The 23,621-nt window shown below is 44.3% G+C and overlaps 3 protein-coding genes across 5 annotated transcripts; 2 read left to right on the plus strand and 1 right to left on the minus strand.

Moving 5' to 3' along the window:
- Positions 1–25: 25 nt before the first annotated feature.
- On the minus strand, positions 26–11,081 carry kbtbd2 (kelch repeat and BTB (POZ) domain containing 2). 2 transcript variants are annotated; one of them, XR_015034481.1, is made up of 5 exons: positions 10,847–11,081; positions 8,303–8,912; positions 4,177–4,342; positions 1,410–3,691; positions 26–1,369 (listed from the first exon to the last, which is right to left on the minus strand). XR_015034481.1 is itself a non-coding variant. In XM_085763050.1 (4 exons), exons 2-4 carry the CDS (start codon positions 8,473–8,475, stop codon positions 2,132–2,134), a joined length of 1,899 nt encoding a protein of 632 aa, XP_085619176.1. In that variant the 5' UTR covers positions 8,476–8,912; positions 10,847–11,081; the 3' UTR covers positions 26–2,131. The 2 variants fall into 2 exon arrangements, 1 of the variants encoding a protein (XP_085619176.1); XM_085763050.1 differs by having other exon boundaries at positions 26–3,691.
- Positions 11,082–12,058: 977 nt separating this feature from the next.
- Positions 12,059–15,572, plus strand: LOC146966797 (bucky ball-like). The gene is made up of 7 exons (XM_085763474.1): positions 12,059–12,311; positions 12,511–12,663; positions 12,757–14,238; positions 14,338–14,439; positions 14,923–15,012; positions 15,092–15,176; positions 15,304–15,572. The coding sequence occupies exons 1-6, from the start codon at positions 12,305–12,307 to the stop codon at positions 15,121–15,123; spliced, it is 1,866 nt and encodes a 621-aa protein (XP_085619600.1). The 5' UTR covers positions 12,059–12,304; the 3' UTR covers positions 15,124–15,176; positions 15,304–15,572.
- Positions 15,573–16,799: 1,227 nt separating this feature from the next.
- Positions 16,800–21,543, plus strand: LOC146966798 (uncharacterized). 2 transcript variants are annotated; one of them, XM_085763499.1, is made up of 5 exons: positions 16,800–16,904; positions 17,025–17,285; positions 18,722–20,830; positions 20,929–21,042; positions 21,369–21,543. In XM_085763499.1, the coding sequence occupies exons 2-5, from the start codon at positions 17,027–17,029 to the stop codon at positions 21,395–21,397; spliced, it is 2,511 nt and encodes an 836-aa protein (XP_085619625.1). In that variant the 5' UTR covers positions 16,800–16,904; positions 17,025–17,026; the 3' UTR covers positions 21,398–21,543. The 2 variants fall into 2 exon arrangements, with proteins under 2 accessions (XP_085619625.1, XP_085619626.1); XM_085763500.1 differs by having other exon boundaries at positions 20,944–21,042.
- The last annotated feature ends 2,078 nt before the right edge of the window (positions 21,544–23,621 follow it).

Genomic DNA, 23,621 nt, shown 5'->3' on the forward strand with positions numbered 1-23,621 from the left:
GCAACAAAAACAAACTCAGAGTCAGTTTCAGGAACGTTTTTGGTATGTTTTTTAATAAATTAACGTTCATTCAAAATACAGTGCCAAAGGAATATGATGCAGCCAAACATGCTAGTAAGGGTTTGTCATGAAGCACCTGTGCTCATGTTTTTAAGGTAGGAGGAAGACCCCTTCCCTTCCCTTCCCTCCCCAAACCCGCCCACCCCCCTCCACTACTGCTAGTGGTTGCCGGGACAATTTCCATAGCAACAGCCCTGGGCCAGCCCTCGCCTCTCACAACCAATCAGCAGCAAGAATCCTCAATATTCACTCAGAAAAATTAAATCTGATAGGAAAAAAAAAATGGATATCTACCCACAATCACACTACAGTAATGTCTGATATTAAATTAAAAAAGACACTAATACAAAATAGACCTGGTTATTTTCCCCACACTAAAACAGTTGTCTTTTAAACATATGAAAAATATATATTTCATTATATATATATTTCAGCAGCTTGGAAATAAAAAAAAAAAAATGCATGAGCCCGTAACCTATGTTTGTACTGAAAGTGGAGTTGTGTGTGTGTGTGTGTGTGTGTGTGTGTTTGCAGAGACCCTCGTGGAAAGAAAAACACAAGTATCATGATCATGTGACGATGGATAGAGTGAGGTGTAGACTGCTGGCTGTGTGGAAGACCTGTGTGCAAACAGACTGACAGACAGACAGGCTGTGGAGGCGCTGTAGGAGGAGGCAGGGTGGAGGGCCGAGCGGTGAGGGAGGAGAGATGCTGGGCGACCGGACCCGCAGCCGCCCTCTTTTAAACCCCTCTCCGCCTCTCACTTGTTTCCCCGTCAGCCCTCGCACCCGCTCCAGGAAAAAAAAAAAAAAAAAAAAACACGGCCCCCTGTTCCTCTCGTCTGCAAAGGGCCTTTGAGGAAACACATGGATCCTGTTCTTAGGGGAAAAACTCAGAGCAAACATCTATCGCTTGGAGCACCACTACAGGCTCCTGTGGGCTTCCCAGGTGGCTCGGAAAAGTTTCTATTTCACTCTCTGGAGGAAGGTGGTAGTTAGATTTGTAGGATTCTCAACAATTACAATAAAAGCCAATGAGAACCCTGAAACGACGCTACAAAACATGTCAACGCTAGTCCTGAAAATCAATTTATCATGCGAGCAGAGCGGCGGCTACATCTAGAGAATAAGCGATTCATGATTTAGTCTATAAAATGTCTGTAACTTTCCAATAAGTGGACTACTACGACTATGATTACTACTGCTGCTGCTTTCAGAGTAGATAGAAACCTTCAAACCCAATATCAAAACATGCAGAAAAACTTCTCAAACCATTCCTGCTGCATCATCAGCCGCTCCACCGCCGATCGCTCGGCGGAAGCAGCGCATTTAACAAGGTATCAGCAAAACAATGAGAAAGTAAAAAGACAAGTGGATGATGCGCCAGGACTGGTTTGAGAAGTTTCTACAGATCAGTTTGACACTTTTATTTTGTTGTAACAGTGGAGTCCAAACTAGCGACAGACTACAACAGCCCTCCTCCCTGAAATAACAAACCGTTCAGAGCCTGGACTCAAAGCCCACAGGAAGTGCACACCTCAAAACATAGACTTTCCACAAGTGTTCCTTTATCAGTGGTGAGAAAAGAGAAAAAGAGGAGGGGGGGAGAGGGGGTGGGGGGTATTTTGGTACAGTTGCCATTGTCATTCCAAGAGTTTTACCAGTTAAGTGCATCATCATCCTCATCATCACAAAATCAGTTGACGTTTAACATTATCACATTGTAGAAACAGTATGACAGACTTGTAATAATATCTAACAGATGTCACAACTGACAACATAAGAAGAAAAACAAAAACAAAAGAGAACCAAAAACTGAAATTTTCAGATTACTAGTATTTTTCAGGGGCTTCTTTTTTTTTCGCTCCAAGCTTCTTGTTTCCTGGCTGCATCATTCACCAGCGACAGCGGCGGCTAATGCGAGCCTCCAAAGTCTGGAGATCCCTCCACGACACGGATAACGTCAAACCCTTTGTTATCTCAGAGAACCCGTGTGCCCCCCCTTCGTGTTCGTCCCTCAGCGTTACAGATTCCTGGTTCAGTCAGCGAGGTAGGGGAGGGGAGGTCATGAGCTATACGTGAGGGAGGGTCACCAGCTCCCCGTCCATCTCGAACTCCTCGGCTCCGTCGGGGGAGAAGAGGTAGGTTGGGGGTTTCCAGGGGGACTCCTCCAGGCAGGAGGGGTACAGCTTCCCCACCGCGCAGCGGAAGTCCTTACCCAGATCCCAGAGTACGCGTTCGGACACGGGCTGCCGCAAATACCAGCGGTCCAGCTCCATGTCGTACTGGTAGATCGCGTATTTGGCGCGCTCGTTCATGTGGGTTTCGCGCATGAAAATGCACAAAGAGTTGAGCAACACCACCGCCCGCACGCAGGGGTCCGAGTAACGCTTGGCGGGGATGTTGGCGGCCAGGCGCCACTCGTTCTTGTTGACGTCGTAGATCTCCACGGTGACGGACGAGCCGTCGATGGTGCTCGTCGGCAGGCGGATGCCGGAGTTGCTGACCACGTGGAGGCCCCCGATGTAGAAGATCAGGTCGCCGAAGGCGGCCGCCGAGGCGAAGCAGCGGCTGGTCTTGCGCATGGCCATCTCCACCCAGGTGTCGGCCCGGGGGAAGTAGCAGTACATCAGGTCGTGGGTCATCACGTAGATGCAGTCGTGCGCCACCACCGAGGTGCTCCAGTTCCAGGCGAAGGGCAGGGGGCTCATCATGCTCCACTCGTCCTTCTCGCAGTCGTAGCGCTCCACCGTGCGCTTGTTCAGCTCGCCCCCGACGTTGTCTCCCCCAATTGCATAGATGTAGCCCTCGCAGTAGACCAGCGAGGGCTTGATTCGGGCGCACAGCATGGGGGTTTTGGGGACCCAGGCGTTTTGCTGGGCGTCGAACCAGAAGAAGCTATCGACCGAGCGGAACACCGCCTGTAACTTGCCGCTCTTGCCGTGGCTGGTGATGGAGTTTTTGAGAGGGATCTGCCCGCCGGCGATGAACACGTCGTTGTCGGGTGTAACGAGGGTCCCCACCTTCTGCAGGTCTCCTGGGGGGTTGCTGAGCTTGTACACTTTCTCTGCCTGCGGACTGTAACACACCACCGTCGTGGGCAAGGACCCGGACATGACGTAGCCTTCGCCTTGCGTTTCGGACATGGCCTCCATGAAAATCAGCATCTCCTCCTTGGTCATGCCTAACCGGGGCTTGAAGAACTTGGGCATGGACTTGTAGAGGCCCTGCACCACCACCGACTTGTCATTGGGCGGCAGCCCCTGGAACCAGGCGCGCTGCGTCACCTCTGACAGGGCGTCGATGCGGATCTGGCTGAGCACGGAGGACAGGTGTTGTGAGCGCGCCTCCATGTTGTACTCCAACCACAGCATGGCCGCCTCGCGCACCGTCTCCTCCTTCTCCACGTTGAGGTTGTCGCTGCTCAGGACGTCTATCAGCAGCTCGTGGGAGAGCTGCAGGAAGGCCTCCTGCCGGTACACCATGGGGAACTTGTGCTCCACCATGCGCTTGGAGCTCTGCTTCAACTCGCTGCAGCTGAACAGGTCGCCGATGCTCAGCATGCGGACGCAGTTCTCAGCGTTGATCTTCTTCACCAGGTAGTCTCTGCACTGCAGCAAGACGTCCTCCACCTGAGCAGGACAAGGGACAGAGGGAAATCAGACACACTGCTGCAACAAACTTTGGGGCGCCTGCTCAACCCACTGCGCCATACAGCGCCCCATCTGCAAACTTTTACGGGGGCCAAATGAGTCCTTGTCTTGGGGTAGGTAACCTGATATGGTGGGGTTTGAGGTTTACTTGGTGCTGATTGGTCAGACTCAAAGCGGGATGTGACGCCAAGAGAAAGCCCTGAAATAAACTGCATTTTTAAAACCCAACATTATTTTAAAAAGTGTCTTCACGGCCAAAAAAAGAGAATAAGTCAGTAAAAGATGCATGACGATGACCGCATCTTACGAATATTTGATTGAACAATGTTCAAGGGAAGTTCCATTTAGTATGGGACTATTTCTTTTTATATATTAAGGGCTTGTTACATTAAGCATATGTTGAAACACATCCCAATTGATATAATCACAAATAATACAATGACAGTGTCTCCTGCTGTACTGACCTGTAGGAAGCATGCGGTCTCGTAGAGCGGCTCCACCGTGCTGTCGTTGATGGCCAGGTTGCCCGTGTAGGCGTAGGTGATGATGATCTGCAAGGTGGCCGGGTCCACGTTCCTCAGGTGGACGTGGGTTTGTTTGCTCTCGCTGAGGCCGCTCATGAACATCGCCCTGCGGGAGCCAGACCACAACAGCGCAGCAGCGTCGGTCAGCACAGCTTTTTTTATTTTGACGAGCAACAGATCAACATATCCACTGCTGTTTCCATAAAGATGAGACAATCGTGACTTTTATATGGAAACTTGCAGCATGTCCCACTCTGTTGTCATGCAACAGCCTCGTTAGAGTTCAGTTTTGAATTATATCCTTGCTGTGTTTTGCCTGTATAATGTTAACAATTGCCAGATTTTTTACTTTTACTGTACTTGGCAAACGCAAACCATTTGTGCAAGTGAAACTGGATCCATGGAAACTGCATATTTTAGAGCAGCAGACAACAGCTGATAAAGGCCAGTGGTGGAAAGTTAGTGACAAACAATAATGATGCAGTTACCCAGACTGACATATCATCCCTCACCAAGCAAACACGGCCTCATGAGGCTGTATTCAGTGAAATTAAATCTGTAATTAATAAACTCAAAGAGCTGAGAGTCCTTCTGGTTTTGTTCTTTTGACACCAAATGAATTTAATGAGTGGGTCCTGAAGTGTCATCATTGCTAAGCAGCACATTAAAGCAGATAAAATACTCAGTGACTAAGCACTTCAGATAAAAAGTGAAGTGGCTCTTCTGAATGAAGAGACTTTATTAGTTTCTCAGTTACTGATGTTACATTCAGATAAGTTTGAAACCTCAATCTGGTTGGCCTTCAAATATCCTCAACGCATCTCTTGACTTTCATAAGTCCTGTTCCATCAAGTCTGTGCATATTTGAGTTTTCCAGACGATGTTTTGTAATCGACAAAGACTGGCTTCATAATAAACCCCATGAGACAGGACAAGCTTTCAGTCTCCACCGGAGGGGGGAGATCAATGTTTTAGTATCCAAAGTTTTTCTTTTAAATAAACAGAGCCTCCTAATGACAGCTGGATTTTTGCCAAAATGGCTGGAAAAACAGACAAAGTTACCAACCACAGCCCGGTCTACCTGTAATTGGCTGCTACTGCTGGAGTTAATTTCCCACTGTCCTCATGTCAGACAAGGAGCCAATGGTATATCTTTCTTTTAAAAGACAGGAAGTAAATATGTGTTTTTACTGATTAGTTGATGATTATTTCCTTGGCTGATTAAACACCAAGTCCAAAAACATCAGAAAATGGTGAAAAACTGCAGAGATATTTAAAGATATTTACTTTGCTATGTGATGAACCTAGATGCACAAATTTGAGAAACTGGAATCCAATGAATTCTGGGTAATTTTACAGAAGAAACATAATGTTTTTTTTATTTCCTTGTGTTAGTTAGTTTCAAATATATAAACAGTGTAAAGTGATATGTAGTAGTGAATCCCACTAGCTGCTTCCATTATTTCCACATTATCAATGTTTTTTGTCTCCCACAGTAATAAATCTATCATGTTCAACACTGTCATGTAACTGATGGAGGGATCCACTCAGCTACTTTATGTTTGTGTGTGAACTAGGAGTATTGTAGGCCTCAGACAACAGCGCTGACTCTGTCTTTGGTTTATTTGGAGCAGATGTTACTACGACTTGATACTTGAGAGTTGTCTTGCACAGACCGGCCCGTCCACCAACCCTCCCTTGATACTGACACGACAGAAAGTGGTGGTCGACACCCCACCAGTTGGGATGCCTGCCCTGGGATCAGCTCGTGCCTCAGCAGGCCGCCCACACTTCCACGTCGCCGTTCTTCAGCTCTCGCAGTGAGTCAGAGCCTCTTTAGCCTCTTTGGCGACATCACTTTCTCACATTTTCTGCATCTGGGGAGCCGTTACATCGACTGGAGCTGGTGATTTGCATTTATGCTGCTTATGTATCTGCTGCCAAACGCATACTGCAGCAGTGATGCACACGGCCTTGGCTGATGGAGGGGGCCCTGTGTCTTTTTATTAGCAATTCTGTTGATTGAGTTTGCATTTCTGTTGGTGGCACCTTCTGTTTATTCCACTCCTAATACAATTGCTGCACTGGAATGCGCAAACATTGGCAAATCATTTGATGGGGCTGGGTTTAAAGGGATAGTTCAACATTTTTGCAAATTTGCCCAATGCCATAATCCCTATAGTTTTAGGAGTAGGTTTGTTACCTTTAATTGTCAGTGCAAGCCATTTTTAGAACGGCGGAGCAGAACCGCAAGCTGCTCAGAGCTACGCTACAGAGGCTAATGGAATTTCTTGGTTTCCCTCCTCAAACCCATCAAATAGAGGAGTTGTTTTCTAGGTCAATTCATGCAAAACCGCTGATGTGCGTTTTTTCTCTGCATTTGCCTCGAAAACAACTCCGTCTCGTAATGTTCCGTTATTATCTCATAGCGTGGTGAATGTGCAGGTCACAACTTGTCCACAAGAGCGTTTCGGAGTTGTTGGATTGTGTATTTGATGAGAGAAACCAAGAAATCCCATGAGCCTCTGTAGCGTAGCTCTGAGAAGCTCGCGGTTCTGCTCTGCCATTCTAAAAAAAGCTTGCACTGACAATTAAAGGTAACAAACCTACTCCTAAGACTATAGGGATTATGGCAATGGGCCAATTTGCCAAAATGTTGAACTATCCCTTTAACAAATGATGGATAGTGTAGGTAATATAAAAAAGTCAGGTATGAATCCATATCCATCCACAACACCTTTAAAAATAGATGACTTTTTTGGAACCAAACATGGCCAATATGGGCAGATCGTGGTTTGTTCTTTTCTATCAATAATAAGATTTTAAGAACAATTGAATATTGACGATAGCTTTCAGCTGCAGCCGTGCTCTTTCATAATATTTTGTCTGGCAAACCAGATCTACCCTTGTGAACAGGAGGTTTTGGGGGTGTGTGTCTCTGTGTTGGTCACAGCAGGGGCAAAAACCTGCCAGGCTGTATTACGCAACCCTGCAGGCATACCCCTGCACCCCCTCCTCCCTGCTTTTCCTCTCTTTCTTCCCCCTTTTCTCTCCATCTTTCACCAAGACCTACGTGACCAGACTTTCCCCTACATACACAAGTTCCCTCCAGAGTCTGGCAGCCACCCCCCGCTCCCCCTTCTCTCTTTTTTTTTTCCCTCTGAAGCAAGGCGTGCAAGAGGGTAGTAGGTGGGTGGGAGAGAGGGAAGAGGCGGCGGAGGGAACGGAGTCGCGGTTTAGAGGAAGCGCTGCGACACCTCTGAACCCCCCCGGAGGGGAAATGCTTTGCATGTTCACACCAGATAACGAGTGCGTGGGAAACAGCGGGGAGGACCGGGAAGAGGTGGGTACGAGGGAGGCATTAAGTTGTCGGGACCTTTTTTTGGAATGCGTGTGTGAGTGCGAGGGAGGGAGGGAGGGAGGGAGGGAAGGGCACGAGGCGTGAGACGGACAGGGAGGCAGACGGCGTGTTCGACTGCTGCATGAGCTCCTGTCATGTACAGATGGACTCTTCCCAGAGCCGAGTCTGCTGCTCCGCCACACTCGCTGCGCTGCACACGCTTTATTATGCAATGTTGTGCGTACAAATGAGGCCTCCTGGGGGCCTTGAGGGATACTTCTCCGGTACTACAGGTTAGAGATTGCTTCATTTGTTTCCATGCAGGAATATATATCGGAGACGGCGACCCGAGCCCCTCGCTTTTAAGGAAACACCATCCTCTTGTTTTCCGTCCTGCATGTATAGAGCGGGCGACACTTGCTCTATGGCGTGGTGCATTATTAATTGTAACTGTAGGAGGTGAGCACTTACAGACGCAACAACCGTGCGTACCTACACCTCATCAAACCCCCCCGAGTAAGGGGAGTAATTGATGTCTTTAAGCACAAAAACCTGTGTGGTGCATTATTAATTGTAACTGTAGGAGACAAAAAAAAACTCAGGGGAGATACGCCACACTAAGCGTAGTCACAATCACCCTGGGGTGTTTTAAAAAAAATAGAAACCCAGAACACACAACATACAACAGGAGCAGCATGAGGCTGATAAAGAGTGTGGCGCACTCACCTGAAATAGGAGCTACATGTGGCCAAGACCATCTTGTGACACGGGAACTCCGTGTCCTCCACCAGCAACACAACATCAGTCAGTAATTTCTGTTCGTAAAAGAACTTGAGCTGCTCCAGCAGGGAGACAGCGTAGTCCGTGTTGACCGGCCTGCGCTCACTGAGATCCGACATGGTTGCATCCCATGAATCGCGCCCCAGTTTTGAAAAGTCACACGGCCGGCAAGAACCGGACTCAGAAAAAAGAAAAAAAAAAAAGATATTCTTAAAAGATTCAAGAGGGTAAAGGGGGGAGAGGGAGGAGGACAGCTCTCCCAACACCTCCACAGGCCCGAGTGGAGGTGTTCAACTCCAATATGGAAAAAAAAACAAAAAACAAGAACTTGCTACTCCTGGGAATGAGTTGAAAGATGAGATGAAGACGGTCTCGGGGTTGTGGCGACCAGCTGTAACCGTCAGGAGTCCAGGGGGGGTCTTGGGTGAGGAAGGGGCGGTTTCCCCCTTGTGGGTCTATCTGTCGTCTGAGGTCATGCAGCGAGGCACTAGGGACCGGAGGTAGAGAGAGAGAGAGAGTGCGATGGCTGTCGCAACACTGCTACATCAGTGCTTATCTGAAAAACACAAGAGAAAAACAAAAACAACGGTAATGAGACCAAAATCCATTGAAACCAACATGACAACAAAAAAAAATCTATCTATAAACTCTATTACTATATTGTCCAATTTTGGGGCTGAAAATCTTATTTCATATGAAACTTTTCACTGTGAACGACCTGTTCCAACTGCTGCCATCCCTCCCTTCACCTTCTCTTCATCCAAAGCTTCTAAACACTGCTCTGACAGCCAGGCAGCGGCAAACAGGAGAGGCTGAATGGAAGTGGGCAGGGACTATTTTCCAAGGACTTAAATTACCTGACCATAAGCTTTCTATAAAACAAAACAACCTGGGTAAGATGGATTGACATGGGTCGCTTGAAAAACATTTCATTCACACTCTGTTCTAGGTTGAAGAAACCTCAACTCCATGTTACACCTGCATACAATAAATATATTGAACTCTGAATGGCGAACACTGAGGAATAAGCACGGCCCTATATGCATTATGATATGTTTGTATATGGTATGTATGTCTATATGTTAGGAACATGTACCAATGAGCTGTACTTGAAGCAAAGCAAGCAAGCAAGTTATTACTTTCTTATACTATCATTTGTATGTATTTTTTACAAATAGAAAAGAAAGAAAAGAAACATTTAGCCTTATATTGTATAGTTTGTAACTTAAAGCATTGTTTTATTAAGCACCATGACTTTGAAAAGAGGGTTGGTCAGGTGTGTCACTGATAGGTCACATTCAAAAACACACCATCCTTGTGGCTGTAAGAGTTGAGCTCCACAGCTCACACCTTAAATGACTCTGTACTGTCTGGCAGCTTAACATGACACAAAGCCACTTTTACCATCAGTACCTTCATTGGCTTCAATCGGCACAGCTTACAGCTCCGCCGCCTACTACTGATACTGCTGCTAATGCCAACCACTACGCCCTGTCTCGATACAGCAGCACTACGGAGATCATTAGTGGCAACCGGGACAAATATAAGGGAATGATAATAATTAAACCCCTGATCTCCTGTGTTACTTAAACATCTCGACTGAATGTCTATGTCAGATTCAGGGTCGAGCATCCACGCACTTAACAGCGATCGCGCACCGCATTGGTTCAGATCCGTTAGATGCGACTGACACTCGTGATTGTGAACACGAATAAATATGAAACATCACAGTTATATTAACAGGTTTCACTGACACTTCACGAGTGTCAACATTAAGACTGGTCAGTGATCAGTACTTAGGTGCATAATATTCATGTGTGGTCCAGTCCCTGAGCAGCGAGGGATGCAGTTTGGTAACAATGTGTGCAGGCTGAGGGGAAATGTGCACTTAACGTTAGGTCATATACACAAATCAGCTTCACGGTTATTACATATAATTTATTTACGACTTTTCACCTTCAATAACTCAATAAATGTGTTTATTCTGGAAGTCAGCACTGACATTTGATGGGTGTTAAACAAATCTTGGGCTAGCCTGGTACTGGCTAGCTGCGTTAGCACGTCACCGTTAACCACCATGTCCAAAACAAACCCCGTTTCAACCAGACAGGTTAGCTAACCCGACCCATCGTGTCGTCTGTGGCTTTACAGCAAACCACGCGCTCAACGATGTGGCCATCGTTGCTTTTTTGATCAATACATCTGATCAGCTCGCCTCGATGACATGTTATATCGCTAGCGCGAGTAGCGACAGCAAGTTAGCAACTTTAGCTTCCCTACGCTGCACAGTTCCGGGATTAGCTCCGGTGGTAGCATGCCTCCCGGTGACTGTACGAGAGCAGAGCATCTGACATGATCAACTCATTTGTGGCTTTGTTGAAGAGAGGGCGAAATAGCCGTAAAACCAACACAGCAGTCAAATTAGAGAGCGGTCATGCTGCTAGCACACAGCGCTAAGCTAAAACGGCTAAATAAACGGAGGCTAGCTACCTGAGAACTTCGGCGACCAGAATCCGAGCTCCGTGAGGGCGACTGCGGGCAGAGTCCACACACTGAACCGTCACCGTGGCCTTTCCAGTCGGCAGAAAGTGTCCAGTAAGCTCCTGAAGCCGAATTTAGACATTAAACAGTTGTGTAGAAGCAGCCGAGCAGCGGACACCCTTTCAGCGCATCATAAGCGCCTGAAAGACCAGAGGCCAAATCAGGATACTGCGCATGCGCATACAACTAACGGCCTCACAGTGACACCTGCTGGTCAGACGGACACACAGCAACAGGACTACACCTGCTGGCGGTGCCACCAGGGTAGGCCTCCTCTGTAAGGTTATCCTCAATAACCTGGTCCCCTACTGATTCTTACCCACACAAAGAAGTTTCAATTGTCAAAAGAGGCTTCAGGTGGAAAATACAGTCACCTCACTCAGGAGGTGTGGTAACCATGACATTTTTAGCAAGGTTTATCGAAATAATGCACAACAACTGACCAAAAGCATTTTAACATATTTTTGAAATAACAAAGAGAATATGATATTACTTCATAATTATGGGCGTATCTGACCCTGTACACATACTGTACATGTCCTGCATGGTCATTAGCATCAAATAGCTACAAACATATCCTCCATGTAAGATTCAGATTCTCTAAATCTCAAACCTCTATTCTCATCAATATGTCATTAGTTATGTTAGAGTATCATATTGTTGTGATTTTTGTGGTTAATCACCGAGAACAGCATGTTACTGAAACACAGAACAGTTTGACATGTGCATTCAAAAGTTTAGAGAAGGTCAAAGAAGTTCACCTGTAAAGGTTATAGGCCTAGTGCATTTAAGGTGCATTCAAGGTGCATTCTGAAATTTCATCCCACAGCCCAATATCCCTAACTTTTTGTAAGTAGTGTAGCCTATAATAGTATCTTCTTTTTTTGAGTATTTAATTCATATTAATTGTATGTGTGAGAGTAACTACTTGAATATCCTGGACATATAGAGAATTAGCAATAGAAAATAGTGTAGGCTAATCTTTATTTTAATATTTGCAGGAAAAAAAAAAACATTCGCAAGCATATTTGTAGAAAAAAGAATACAAGACTTTATTTGCAGAAATAGAGTCTACGTCCACTTTGGCATGCTAGTGTTTGTGGGTTTGTTTTTCAAAAGCTACATTGTATGCTGGTTAAACTGGCCACAGTGTGTCCACCTCTCAGCAGGGCCGCAGCTGTTTGCTATTTGACTGATTAGCGGAGGTTCAGCTCTTGAGAGTCGGACGTCATGTGGACCTGAGAGAGAGACGCCGTTCTACTTATGTTTCTTGAGAAAAAAAAGTGAATGTAAAAAAGAAAACAACTTCCTTTAATTTCCAGGAGCTGGGGATGTTTATTACTGTGTTCCTGTCATCCCTCTGCGGTATTTTATTCTGAAAGGTTGAGCAAGAACGCGAATGTGAAAATGGACGGTAACGACTTTCTTTTATTAATTAATTAATTAATTAATTATCTTATTTTCCATGTTGTAATTTTTATTTTCAACACAACATAGAAGCTATGGCAACTTTTTCGTTTTACCACTAAGATTCTATGAATAAAAAACAGTAAAAGTTATGTCTTTTCTTTCCCCCCCTCATTTCTGGTTATGTCACCTGCTGCTTCCTGTAGATGGAGGCAAACCGCCACATACATTTGGGAGTGGACAGCAGAGGACTCACCCTCCTAGACCTTTTTTCTATGTCCAGCCACCATCTCAACCTTATTACCTCTACCAGCAATGGCAGATGAACAACCCCTACAGTCACTATGGTTTACCTGGAGGTATTTGACTGCTTACACTTTTTATTTTTATGTTGTAATGTAATATGTCCTGTACTTATTGTCTGAATTCTCACATTTGTAATATTTCTCTAGGTTTTAACTATGGCCGTCCCTACATACCCCCTTACCAGTACATGCAGTATCCTGGCTTTGTTTTCCCGCATGCCCCAATTTATCCAGTGGATTACAGGCGAATGTTTGAACCTCGGTTTCATGCTCCTCCTACCTGGGGGGATATGCCCCGCCAGCAGCACCACCCCCAGACTCAAGGGCGTCGTGAAATGGCCTGCTCGGAGGCTCAAACAGACCCCAGCGATGCTATTTCCAAGCTTATCGAATGCCTGGATAAAATTCGAGCCAATGAGCTGCAGGGCGCGGAGAGAGAACTTGACTCCGGCGTGGCCTCCCAGTCCTCAGGTATGTTTTCTCCAGGAGAAGAGAAGAAAAGTGAAAAGCAGGATCACCTCCTGCCGTCAGTGCCCGATGACAGCCGTTTGGAGAGTCCAGCTGTGACCTTCAGCGACTCCACGGCAGCAGTGTATGATGGAGAGTCCAGCCGTAGAAGCCTAGATGTCCTGAGCCCTCAAGGATGCTGGACAGGGGGCTTGGAGGAAGAGTTACCCCTTGATAGTTCCTCTGTTCATGAGGATTGTCCTGAACTCGAGCAGTCGTCAGAAGAGGAACACTTTCTCACTCTTGAGAAAAAAGAGGTCACAGATATCCAGTCAGATATTTTAGTGGCCGATCCAAGTGTTCCCAAATGTGGTGCCCAAGAGCTCCTGAAGTTGGCACCATCGCAGGCACCTTCCTTCTCCTCCCCCCTGCCTGTCCTTAAGGAAGCGAAAAGCAGCGACAAAGGTTCAAAGACAGAACATCATACGGGATCTCACGAAGAAGCCAAATCCAATCCAAGTTACCAGATCCTCAAGCTGCCTTATGCAAAAGTTTTGTCCTCTGGAGCTGGTGGAGGTGGCCGCCTGTCCTCCCCTGTAGGCTCCTACTACTACAACTACCTCCCCATGCAGACTACCCATGAGCGGATGAGTGTCCTCAGTCCGTCTCTTGATGAGCTTTCCTCCAGGGATGAGATGTTCTCCACAGACCTGGATGATGTGGATCTTTTCCCCAAACACGTGTATCCTGGCCGGAGGGTCGCGGAGGTCATGGGTGGGTCGCCTCCAGCTGCCGAGGAAGTGGAAGAAGTGTGGCTGCCGGGTTCGAAGAGGTTCATGTGCGCCTGTTGTGGGAACAACTTGGCAAAAGGTGCAGGTAGGAGCAAAGTCCACAGCTCCAAGAAGTACAGAGACGAGGCTGGAGACTCTGAGGAGGAAAGCAGGTATGGGAGAGGGTGTGATCAGCCAGTCAGAGTGGTTGTGAGGAAGCACACTGCACCCAGGAAGCCTCATTCAGCCCCACCGAGACAGGCAGCCAAACCTTGGTATAAAAGAGGCCAATACAATGATCCCTCAGATCCATTTGACCAGGAAGGGGGTCATGATCTTTGCAAGCAGGATCCAGCTGATGGAGAGATCAGTGAGATGACTAGCGGTGAGCTGCAGTGCAGAACGTGCCAGGGTAAGTGTCATTTCATTTCTGACATGTTAAGTTGTCAATCATATTTTATGTAGCCTACATTGTCAAAAATATGCAATAAATGTGTGAACTCTTTTATAGACCGACACTGCAGAGAGGATCTGGCCACTTCAGACCAAGGCAGATGGGGAGAGGGTGACGTGATTCCCAGGAGGAGACAAGCAAACCCTCTGCAACGACAAGGTTAAAGAAGTGATCCACAAACATTTATACTAGGACTTTACTGAAACCAAATGCACACGTTCCTTTTTGGTACCATTAACCATTTGTCCAAACAGAATGAGCAGCATAATGAAGATTTGGATTTGATTTGTACATTTTGCGGCAAAGAGAGTGCAGATTTATACCCCAGTGTTTTCATTCATTCATTCATTCATTCACGCATCTCAGATTTTGAGGTGATTATGAGAAAGGCCAACAAAAACTTCACCTGAGAAAATTGAATACTGTGAAGTTCAGATGTCTCTTCACAACCTGTATCTGCAATAAGGCCAAAAAAAGTTAAATAGCTTTGGTGTCTGTGAATTGTCCTTGGCTGAACTTTAGATGCTTGTTAATGTGAGGATAAAGAAAACCTAACTTTAAATTCATAGAAGCAAACCCCTCTGTGATGACTTCTTAACATTGAGCTCATGTCAATTTGATCTTCTCACATCTATTTGACAGAGATGGGTACTCAGAGGAAAATGACTTACCACAGGCCAAGAGATGAGGACAATGATGATGATGGGCCACCGCAATTACACTGGGAGAGAGGTTCATTAAGACTTTTCTTTTGTGATGCTCTAACTTTGACTATTTTGAATGTAATGACTTTATTATTGTTTTTTGACAGACTCTACCATGAGAGGAGAGCCAAGATGTTGATGTTCCTGGTCTGAATTTTGAACGCAAGTTCAAAATTGAAAATGTGTTGAACTGTAGGTGAAATTCACAAAATATTACATATATTTCAAAAGATGACACTTTTTCTGAACACAATCAACATTTTCAAACTTGAGACTTGGTGAAAACATATTTCAACGTTTCTGTTCTTCTTCTCTCCAGGTCCCCCAATGGTGTAAAATGTTCCAGGATAATGTGTTTAAAAATATTTAGAGCACCAGGTGAAATGCACTGCACAGCAAGACTCTTTTTGTTAGAGGAAAAGGAAAACAAAGAAAAAAAGAAAAATGTATAAAGTTTCTGCAGTGACACTGCCTTGCACTATTAATGATTGATGGATTTCACAAACAGGCAAATGGGCTGAAAGGTTGTTACAGGTGAGGGTGTGCTACTGTTTGGGGCCAGTCCAATAAAGTATTGTCATTATTTAATCTTTGTGTTTCTGTCAGTTTGTGATGCTGCACATGATGCAGGGGGATTACATATTTTACTGTTTTCATCAGTAGGCGTTGGCCTAATTGTTACAGTGTCTGTGATGTACAGTGGTCAGTACTAGTTGAAATCATAGGGCTTATTTCAGGAAGGTTTAGGGGTTTACCGATTATAGTTTTCAGCCTGTAATACAACGTACCAGTTTGCATGATGGCAGCAGTAGGAAATGACTATACTGAACTGCAGAAAAAGGGGCAGGTCAGGTGTATACTTTATACTTTTGTCTATTAATTTCTGTCCAGCTGAGCACAAAATATTTGGAAAGGAAATTAAGTGCAGTACAGTATAATTTGATATATCACTCTGATTACAGTCTATTGCTCAAATGTGTGGATTTGGTGCTCTTCCCAGTATTATATCATTAAATATCTTTAGTAGTTTTTGGACAGTTGAATAGGCAAAAGAAGAAATGTGAAGATCATGAGTTAAAAGGGCCTCAGAAGGCTGATGTGACACTTTTTCATTCATATCTGTAAAGAAAAAAACGATTTGCCCAAATATAATACAAATGAAACTATTTCATTTTGTGGCAATTTCCAAAGTAGATATACTAATACTAATAGGCTATGTGTAGAATTTATATACTACATGTTAAACCAGTGCAATGAATCTCTCTGACCAAAACACCCTCCCAGAATCTACTAACAGAAAACCTTTTAAAATTGTGGTACTGGTTTAGAATCACTGTCAAGCCATCACTCTGGTCCCAGAACATGTTTATTCGTCATGGATAATAATACCTACAAATACAGCCTCAGGCAAACAAACATGTAACCTCATAACTGGTCCTTCAGGGGTCAAACCTGCATCTCAGCACAAGATAAGTATGTGCTTTTCATTTTAGCTCTGCTCACCTGCAAATGAGGCAAACCTTAAGAAGATGAGCTCAGAAAGATGCTAAAAAAAGAACAGATGTGCCACTTTTAGCCACATATCTATCATCTGTGGTCCTGCTGCCTCATCAAGCCAATGCAAGGTTCAAGTCTGCTGTTGATGTTGATAAAACCTAATCAGCTTCTCACTTCCTCTGGGACACAGCAATTCAATTCAAGACGCTGATCTCACTTTTTCTCCTATCTCTGCTTCATTGTCTGCCTTTCCTCAGGTGAGCTGGGGCGAGCAGATCAGGAAACTCTAATTGGACAACTGTCACCTGCTGGCCAATCAGCATTTGACAAACAAAGTACCTTGAGTCCACACCTTTGATTTCCAATTGAAATCTTACTTGGAAAGCTGTGTTGGTTTGTTAGCGATAATCCTTTTGCATGCAGGTACAATCTGTTTAGTGACTGTTTTGCTGTCGAAACACACTGAAACTAGCTGGTGTCTTGCAACAGAGTTGTGATCAGAGAAACAATTAACACGTTTTTTGCCTCGTGTCTCTTTGTCAGATATGGAAGCAGCCACATCTACTTTGCACCACTCCTACGGTCTGGGCTCCCCCCGGGGTCCAAACCCACCACATGGAGCTCAACAGACCCAAAGGTCCCCTCAACCGGCTCCGAGAACTTCACGCCCTGAGGAGCAGCACCACAAACCTTTCTTCTACATTCAGCCCTCGCAGCCGTATGTGCCCATGCAGAATCTGCAGTGGCCTGTGCCTATGCCCATGCCAATGTCCTATAACCCATTCTTTGGTTACCCTGGATTAGGTAAGTGTTAAATATCTTCAAAGAATGTATCTTTTTGGTGCAACTAATGGGTTTTGGAGGTGCAATGCTTCTTGAAAATACGTAAACTCATGTTGTATATGGAAGTTAACAAGATTTTCTGTATCATTTAATTCAGAGTTTCTTAGTTCCTGTGCTGTCTAGACATTCATGGATCCCAGATAATTAATTCTGACAACTAAGAGGATCCACTGAAGTTTTCCTTTGAAAATTTATGATGGATTAACATGAATTTACGCATTCTTGTTACATTCAGGATGAACTGTAATTTTGTTTTTTGATGACCTGGTTTAATGTAATTTGTCCAATCTTTGAAAAACTGTAAAACTGATGACATCCCCAGTGAGGTTCAGCTATATTTTCTTTAATGTAAACTAAAATGAACAATTTATTATCAAAGGTGGTCAAAGTACACCGCTGTGTTAAAGGTTCTATTGGTCTGATGTTTCTGATATGAAAGAAAGATGTTCGGGCAAATGTTTAACCCACATTACCTAGTTTATGTACCAGACTTGCTTTTAAAGCAAAAAAAGTCAAAAGTACATTCTTGGTTTTGACTTTATCTGGAATAAAACATTTAATACCTGAACATACTTTCTAAAGTTTGACAGCAAATTAATATGGGTTGCTGATGAATGTTGGTCATAACAAACAAAATGTTTCAAATAATAGGAATCTTTAATTCAAACATGGGCTTGAATCATCTTCAGCCTCATCTTGATCATGTAACCTTCCTCAAGACAATGACAATACTGAGGCGTTTACCATGCAGCAGCACAACACCTGTTTTGTCTCCTATGACCCACACAGTGTATAGTCTATCATTCTTTGACTTGATAAATGAAAATTCATTCCTGTGACTAAAAGATCTCCTTCATAATACTTAGTACTTCACTTCACAAAGTACAATATTTGTCTTTTTACAATGTAGTGGAGTGTAATCATTATAATTATAAAAAAAAGTACTCGCATTAGCTACAAATGCTCAAAATGTGCCCAAGTATATTTTCTTTGTTACTATCCTCCCCTGAAAATTAGTCATTCAAAACAGTATGTTTTGCAATGCTGATGTTGCTGATTAAACTAATTAAGGCTTTGCAGAGCTGCAAGCATGGCTGGAGACTCCAATTTTATTTTAAATCGTTGTCTTTGTCTTATGTTGCTGCTGCTGTGGTCCTCATTATGCATTGAGCTGGTTTCCCAATGATGCAAAACTTTGCAAGTGAACTGAATCAAACTTGCATGTGAAAGATTTGATCAGGCTTAAATTTCTAGGCACCAGTGAATTTGAGGTGATATGTTTGCCATATTTAATGTTACCTTTAGCACTGGCATTTTGGGTATACTTCTAATAATTGTTCAAATCTTGACAGCATTGTGTCACTCAGTTATTTTTTCCTATTTGTTTTCTGTTGAAGGTTATGGTATGCCAATGATGCCCCACTATCAGCCAAATCAATACATGGAGCCACCTGGCTTTGTTGTACCCCACACCCACCTACATCTGATGGACTACAGACGCATGCTCAACCCTCAGTATTACCAGACCATGGCCTACCACTCTCGCAAGTTCCGCTATCAACACAACGGCCCAGCCAGAGAGATGACCACTTCTCAGGTTCAAACTGAGCCACTGTCTGCAGCCCAGAGGACGAGCACTCCCGGTTCCAGTGACACTGAAACCTCTAGTGGCCTCCCAGTCTGCAGTAGTGTCGCCCCCAACGTCCCCACCACCCAGTCACCAGCCCCAACCTCGGCTTCCCTGGAGCTGAAGGACATGGTGTCCTCCTCCACAACCAGGACGCCACCAAATGGCAGCTTTGTGATTCAGACCGAGGAGGTGAGGATTGAATGTCGCACTACACCGGCGGGACTACAACTCCTGCACTCTCACGAGACAGCAGAAGTGTCCCACAGATTTTCCCAAGACGTGGTCCAGTGTAGCTCCGTCCTCCAGGGCAGTGTGCTGCAGGACGATGGACTGGGCCTTCCAGGAGACCGGTCAGAGCAGACGCTCCAAGCTCGTCCTGACATCCTGTTAACCGGGACGCCCGACAGCGGTGAGAAGATCGCTGCTCTGGAGGAGTCCAAGACTCAGATGGACCCTGTAACTGATGTGTCCAAGTTGGGATGTGAGGCGGCAGCTCATGGTGATGTTGAGGAGACGAGGAGTGAGGAAGACCTGAGCGTGGCCGCTAACAATTTCCACTTAAAAGTCGTTCACCTGCCCTTTGACCCCAAGTATCTGGATGAGCTGCGGAAGATGGAGTCCACCGTTTGGTCAATGGAGGAAACCCTGATTGCCTCTCCTGAATCACTGATCCAAAATGGCTGCACAGACTCTTATGATGAAACGCTGGCTGCTGTTGCTGAAGATTCCTCAGCAGATGTGCCAACTGTGAAAGAGGAGACCCCTGCAGAAGAGATCATACCCATGATTGAGATGCCTCCTCTAGCGGAGGACGAACTGGAGGACGAGGACCTCATCGTCACTGCCCCCATGGTTGAGATGGAGCCTGATGCCATGCTGGATGTTGTAGAGGAAACTCCTATGTCCAAGTGGGCACACACAGCGCAGGTGGGTCTTACACATACTTTGTTGGCTAATTCTCCAGTTCAGGTTGATGGCAACCAACATGGCAGAGAAACAATTGTCCAAGATCACCAGGACACTTCATTTGAATCTTTGCCTGCCTACCTCCCCTCAACCAGCTGGTTAGCAGACTTTGACAATGTCTACTACTGTAACAAGATGCCACCACCTCCCAAGAAACAGGGCAGACCTCTGAGCCGCTCTGGTTTAGATGTTCCTAGCAGAAGAAGAAAACTAGACCTAGAGTACAAAGAGCAACCGACTGTTCGCAAGGCAAAGGAGAGGTACAAACCCAACAGCAAGGTGGATCGGCGAAGCCTCTCTGACCACGAATGCTGCCTTAGCAGAAATTTCAATGAGAATGCATTCAACCAATATGCATCCAAGAGGGAGCGACTTTGCTCTAGATGTCTGGCAAAACACAGAGTCAGCCCATCAGCCAGTCCAGGGATTGACGGCAGAAACTTAAAAAGAAAGGCGGTTCCCTTCCAACAGAGGAACGACGCACTGTTGCCGACATGTGAAACCTGCAAATCTCACAATAAGAAACTGGTGAGAAAAGGCTCTAACCCTGACATTCGTGGTCTTCGTCATGGACACGACACCGAGGGAGAATCCTCTGAGAACAGCTCATGTCGCAGAGGCCCAAAATGGAGGGCAGCTGATGATCCCAGGAAGCCTGCAGACATGAAGAGACCGCTGGCCTCCAAGCAGAACCAGGAGAAGTGTCCTGCAGCAATGTATCCAAAACTCAGGGAGAAGAACTGTGTGTGCAATGAGCCACAGCACCACCCTGTTGCGTGGGAGAGGCTGCGCCATTGCCCCCACGGCAACACCATCCGGGAAATGGATGAAAACTGCGCCATGCCAGTTCCCCCTCAGGAGAAATGGATCAACGTAGACCAAGTTTACCTGACACACAGGTGGCAAACTGGTAAGCAAATATATTGATATTGGTAAAAGAAAACAAATGGGTTGTAAAATACACTTTCAAATTTTTTTTCAACTTAACCTGCTTGGTAATTACTGTAGGTTTTCATCCAACAGAGAAGTCATGGAAAATGGCAGCGCCAAACCCTGATGGAGACTGCTCCAAGAATGAAACCAGATCTCACTTTAATAAGCACAAGAAATCACAATCACAAGGTTTGCTTTTGACTTCTCACCTTACTGTATTCCAAAATCATTTTAACGAGTCATATCCTGTCACTTGCTGCCTTTTATCATCACCAGATACATAAGTCAGCATAAACCTCTGATCCAAGCTGCTTCTTTGTTCTTCATGCCGTGTGTTTGTATAGATTTTAGATTATCCTTCAATTCAATGGCCTCTCTCCCTGTTTGGTTTTCAAAGCTTCTTTCTTGGCATAGTTGATTTGTTGAAATGTAATTTGCAATGCTATACTTTATTTAAAGGCGTGTGTAATTGTCAAATAATGTCCTAATCTTTGTGTAATTTGGTTTCTCTGCAGGAATGTGTAGAAAAGACACAAGATGCTGATTTGCACAAGAGCACAATTCAACAATGAGAGAAAAAAGCACGTTTAAAATTTTTTTATATACACTTAATTTAAAATATTTCACGTAATATTTTTGTATGTCACTATGTTCACTATTTATTAACATTTAAATAAACACATTGATTATAGCTCTGTATTTGTCATGCTTTAGAAATGATCTTGTTCACCTGTAGTGGTTGTATTTGTCCACTAGATGGAACTATTTCTACATAAACTACACATCTATACGGTGATGAAATGTTTCTTCCTTTTTTAAAAATTCACAATCATTAGCAACTACACAACACAAATAATAGAGAAACTCTGATGTTATTTGTCTAAGTTGAATTTAAATGGATAGAGACAAACTACTGTAAACATTTTATTTTGGGTGAATGAGTCATCCTGCAGTCTGACAACTTATGTGGGTGTTGCCACATCTTCATGAAAACCATTTTAACCGTTAGGGTCTCACAGAACATCTGTCATGCAGTCTTCATCTCTGGTTTGCAGGTGACTGCCATCATATTTGCATAAGACCTTTAGCTTACAGTCTTATCAGGAATGACTTGGACCTTATCACTGAGCTCAGGTGAGTCACTGGTGGTCTCTCTGTTGCCAAGGGATGAAACCCATGGACTGATAAGTGCACACTACAACCTAGAATGTCACTAAATCGCAGTGACTGAAATTGAGACACAAACAAAATGGAAATTATATATCACACTTGAAAAATGCCCAAGCTATTTTATAACACTCATGAACCACAGAGGAGGAATCCTCCAGACCATGGTCATCATGGCACTGGCTGTTCTTGCAGTACCACTGTGTGGTTGACATTTGTGAATGGATTTAAAAGGACAGTTAATTTTCTTGACATTCTTGTCCCCAAATTGTAAAATCTGACAAGTTAACTAGTTTTACAATTTCTTTTGAGCAGACAAGTAAGTTAGGAGATATACTTAACATATTTTGACTGTCAACCTGCAGCCTTCCTCAGAAGCATCAGCTGACAAGTAAAGCTGTTGGGGGAAAAAAAAAACTAGCAGATGTTTTTATATGTCTCATGGGAAGACTTCTGTCATTGGAAATCTTAAATTTAGAACAGTTTTTGTTTAATAAGTTTCTATGAGATGATAGATATAAATGATTCTAATCACTATCTGTCTGATTTGTATGAAGCCAAACAAGGTCTGACTGTGATGCATAGTGCTGGTGTGTGAGTGATTACGTGCAGCGGGCAAAACAAAATTTCATCTGCTGAACTTCAATTTTTTGTTGAGGAGAAATTAAAGTGTGCACCCGCCCGCCCAATCATGAGAGGGAATATTAAATAGCCTGAGAGAAAAAGATCACAGATTGAATAACTTTTGGTTGAACTTTTGATTTGATTTGTAAACAAAATTCAAAATCCTAAGTATAGGCTTCTTTGGTTATATCACACCAAAACACAGTCTGATCTAAGCCTTTAAAAACTGAAATATTAAGCGGATAAGCATGTAAATATATATGTAGATTTAATTCAACATAGATAATATTGACTTCACTCATAAATGAGACATAGGTAAATGTAGGTAAAAGGGATATACTGCTCAAATTCAGGTGCAAAGTCTTTAGAGATTTACCCATGAATACTTGCTTCTATGTCTTGAATTGGGGCCTGAATATGTATGTAAATTATAGACATTTTTGGATTTCTGCAAAGATTTTTAACATCACATTTCATTGTAGGTTATAAGAATAGCTGAATGGGAAAAATGTGGCAATTTTACCCATTTAAACTGAACTGTACAAGCTCATGGCGAAACCCTGTGAAACTGCATGGCTCTCATTTCTGATTATGTCAGTGAAATCATGAAAAGCCTCAAACCCAGTGCTGAAATGTGTGACTGGTTTGTGGGGGGGGGGGGGGGGAAACAAAAAAAAACAAAAAACAGTTTCACCACTGCACTGAATTAATAGTCAAATCAGATGTTGTTAGAGCTTCAGTATTTCATGTCAACCAGTGAAGGCGACTGTGAACCCTGTTATTGACTGATAATATGTAATGCCGCTGCCCAAGGGTGAGAAAACACACCAAAGTATTGAATAAATAATGAATCATGTTGGATCAGACCATTAGAGTTTATGCAGTGTTCAGCTGGCCTTTGAAAGCAGGTAATGAAACCAATTTTGCCGACATTGTTCTAAATGAAACATGCAATGGTGTGTGCATGTGCGACTATA

This window comes from Trachurus japonicus, chromosome 20, assembly GCF_045865225.1.
Source record: "Trachurus japonicus isolate A0001 chromosome 20, Traja_1.0".
Lineage (NCBI taxonomy): Eukaryota > Metazoa > Chordata > Actinopteri > Carangiformes > Carangidae > Trachurus > Trachurus japonicus.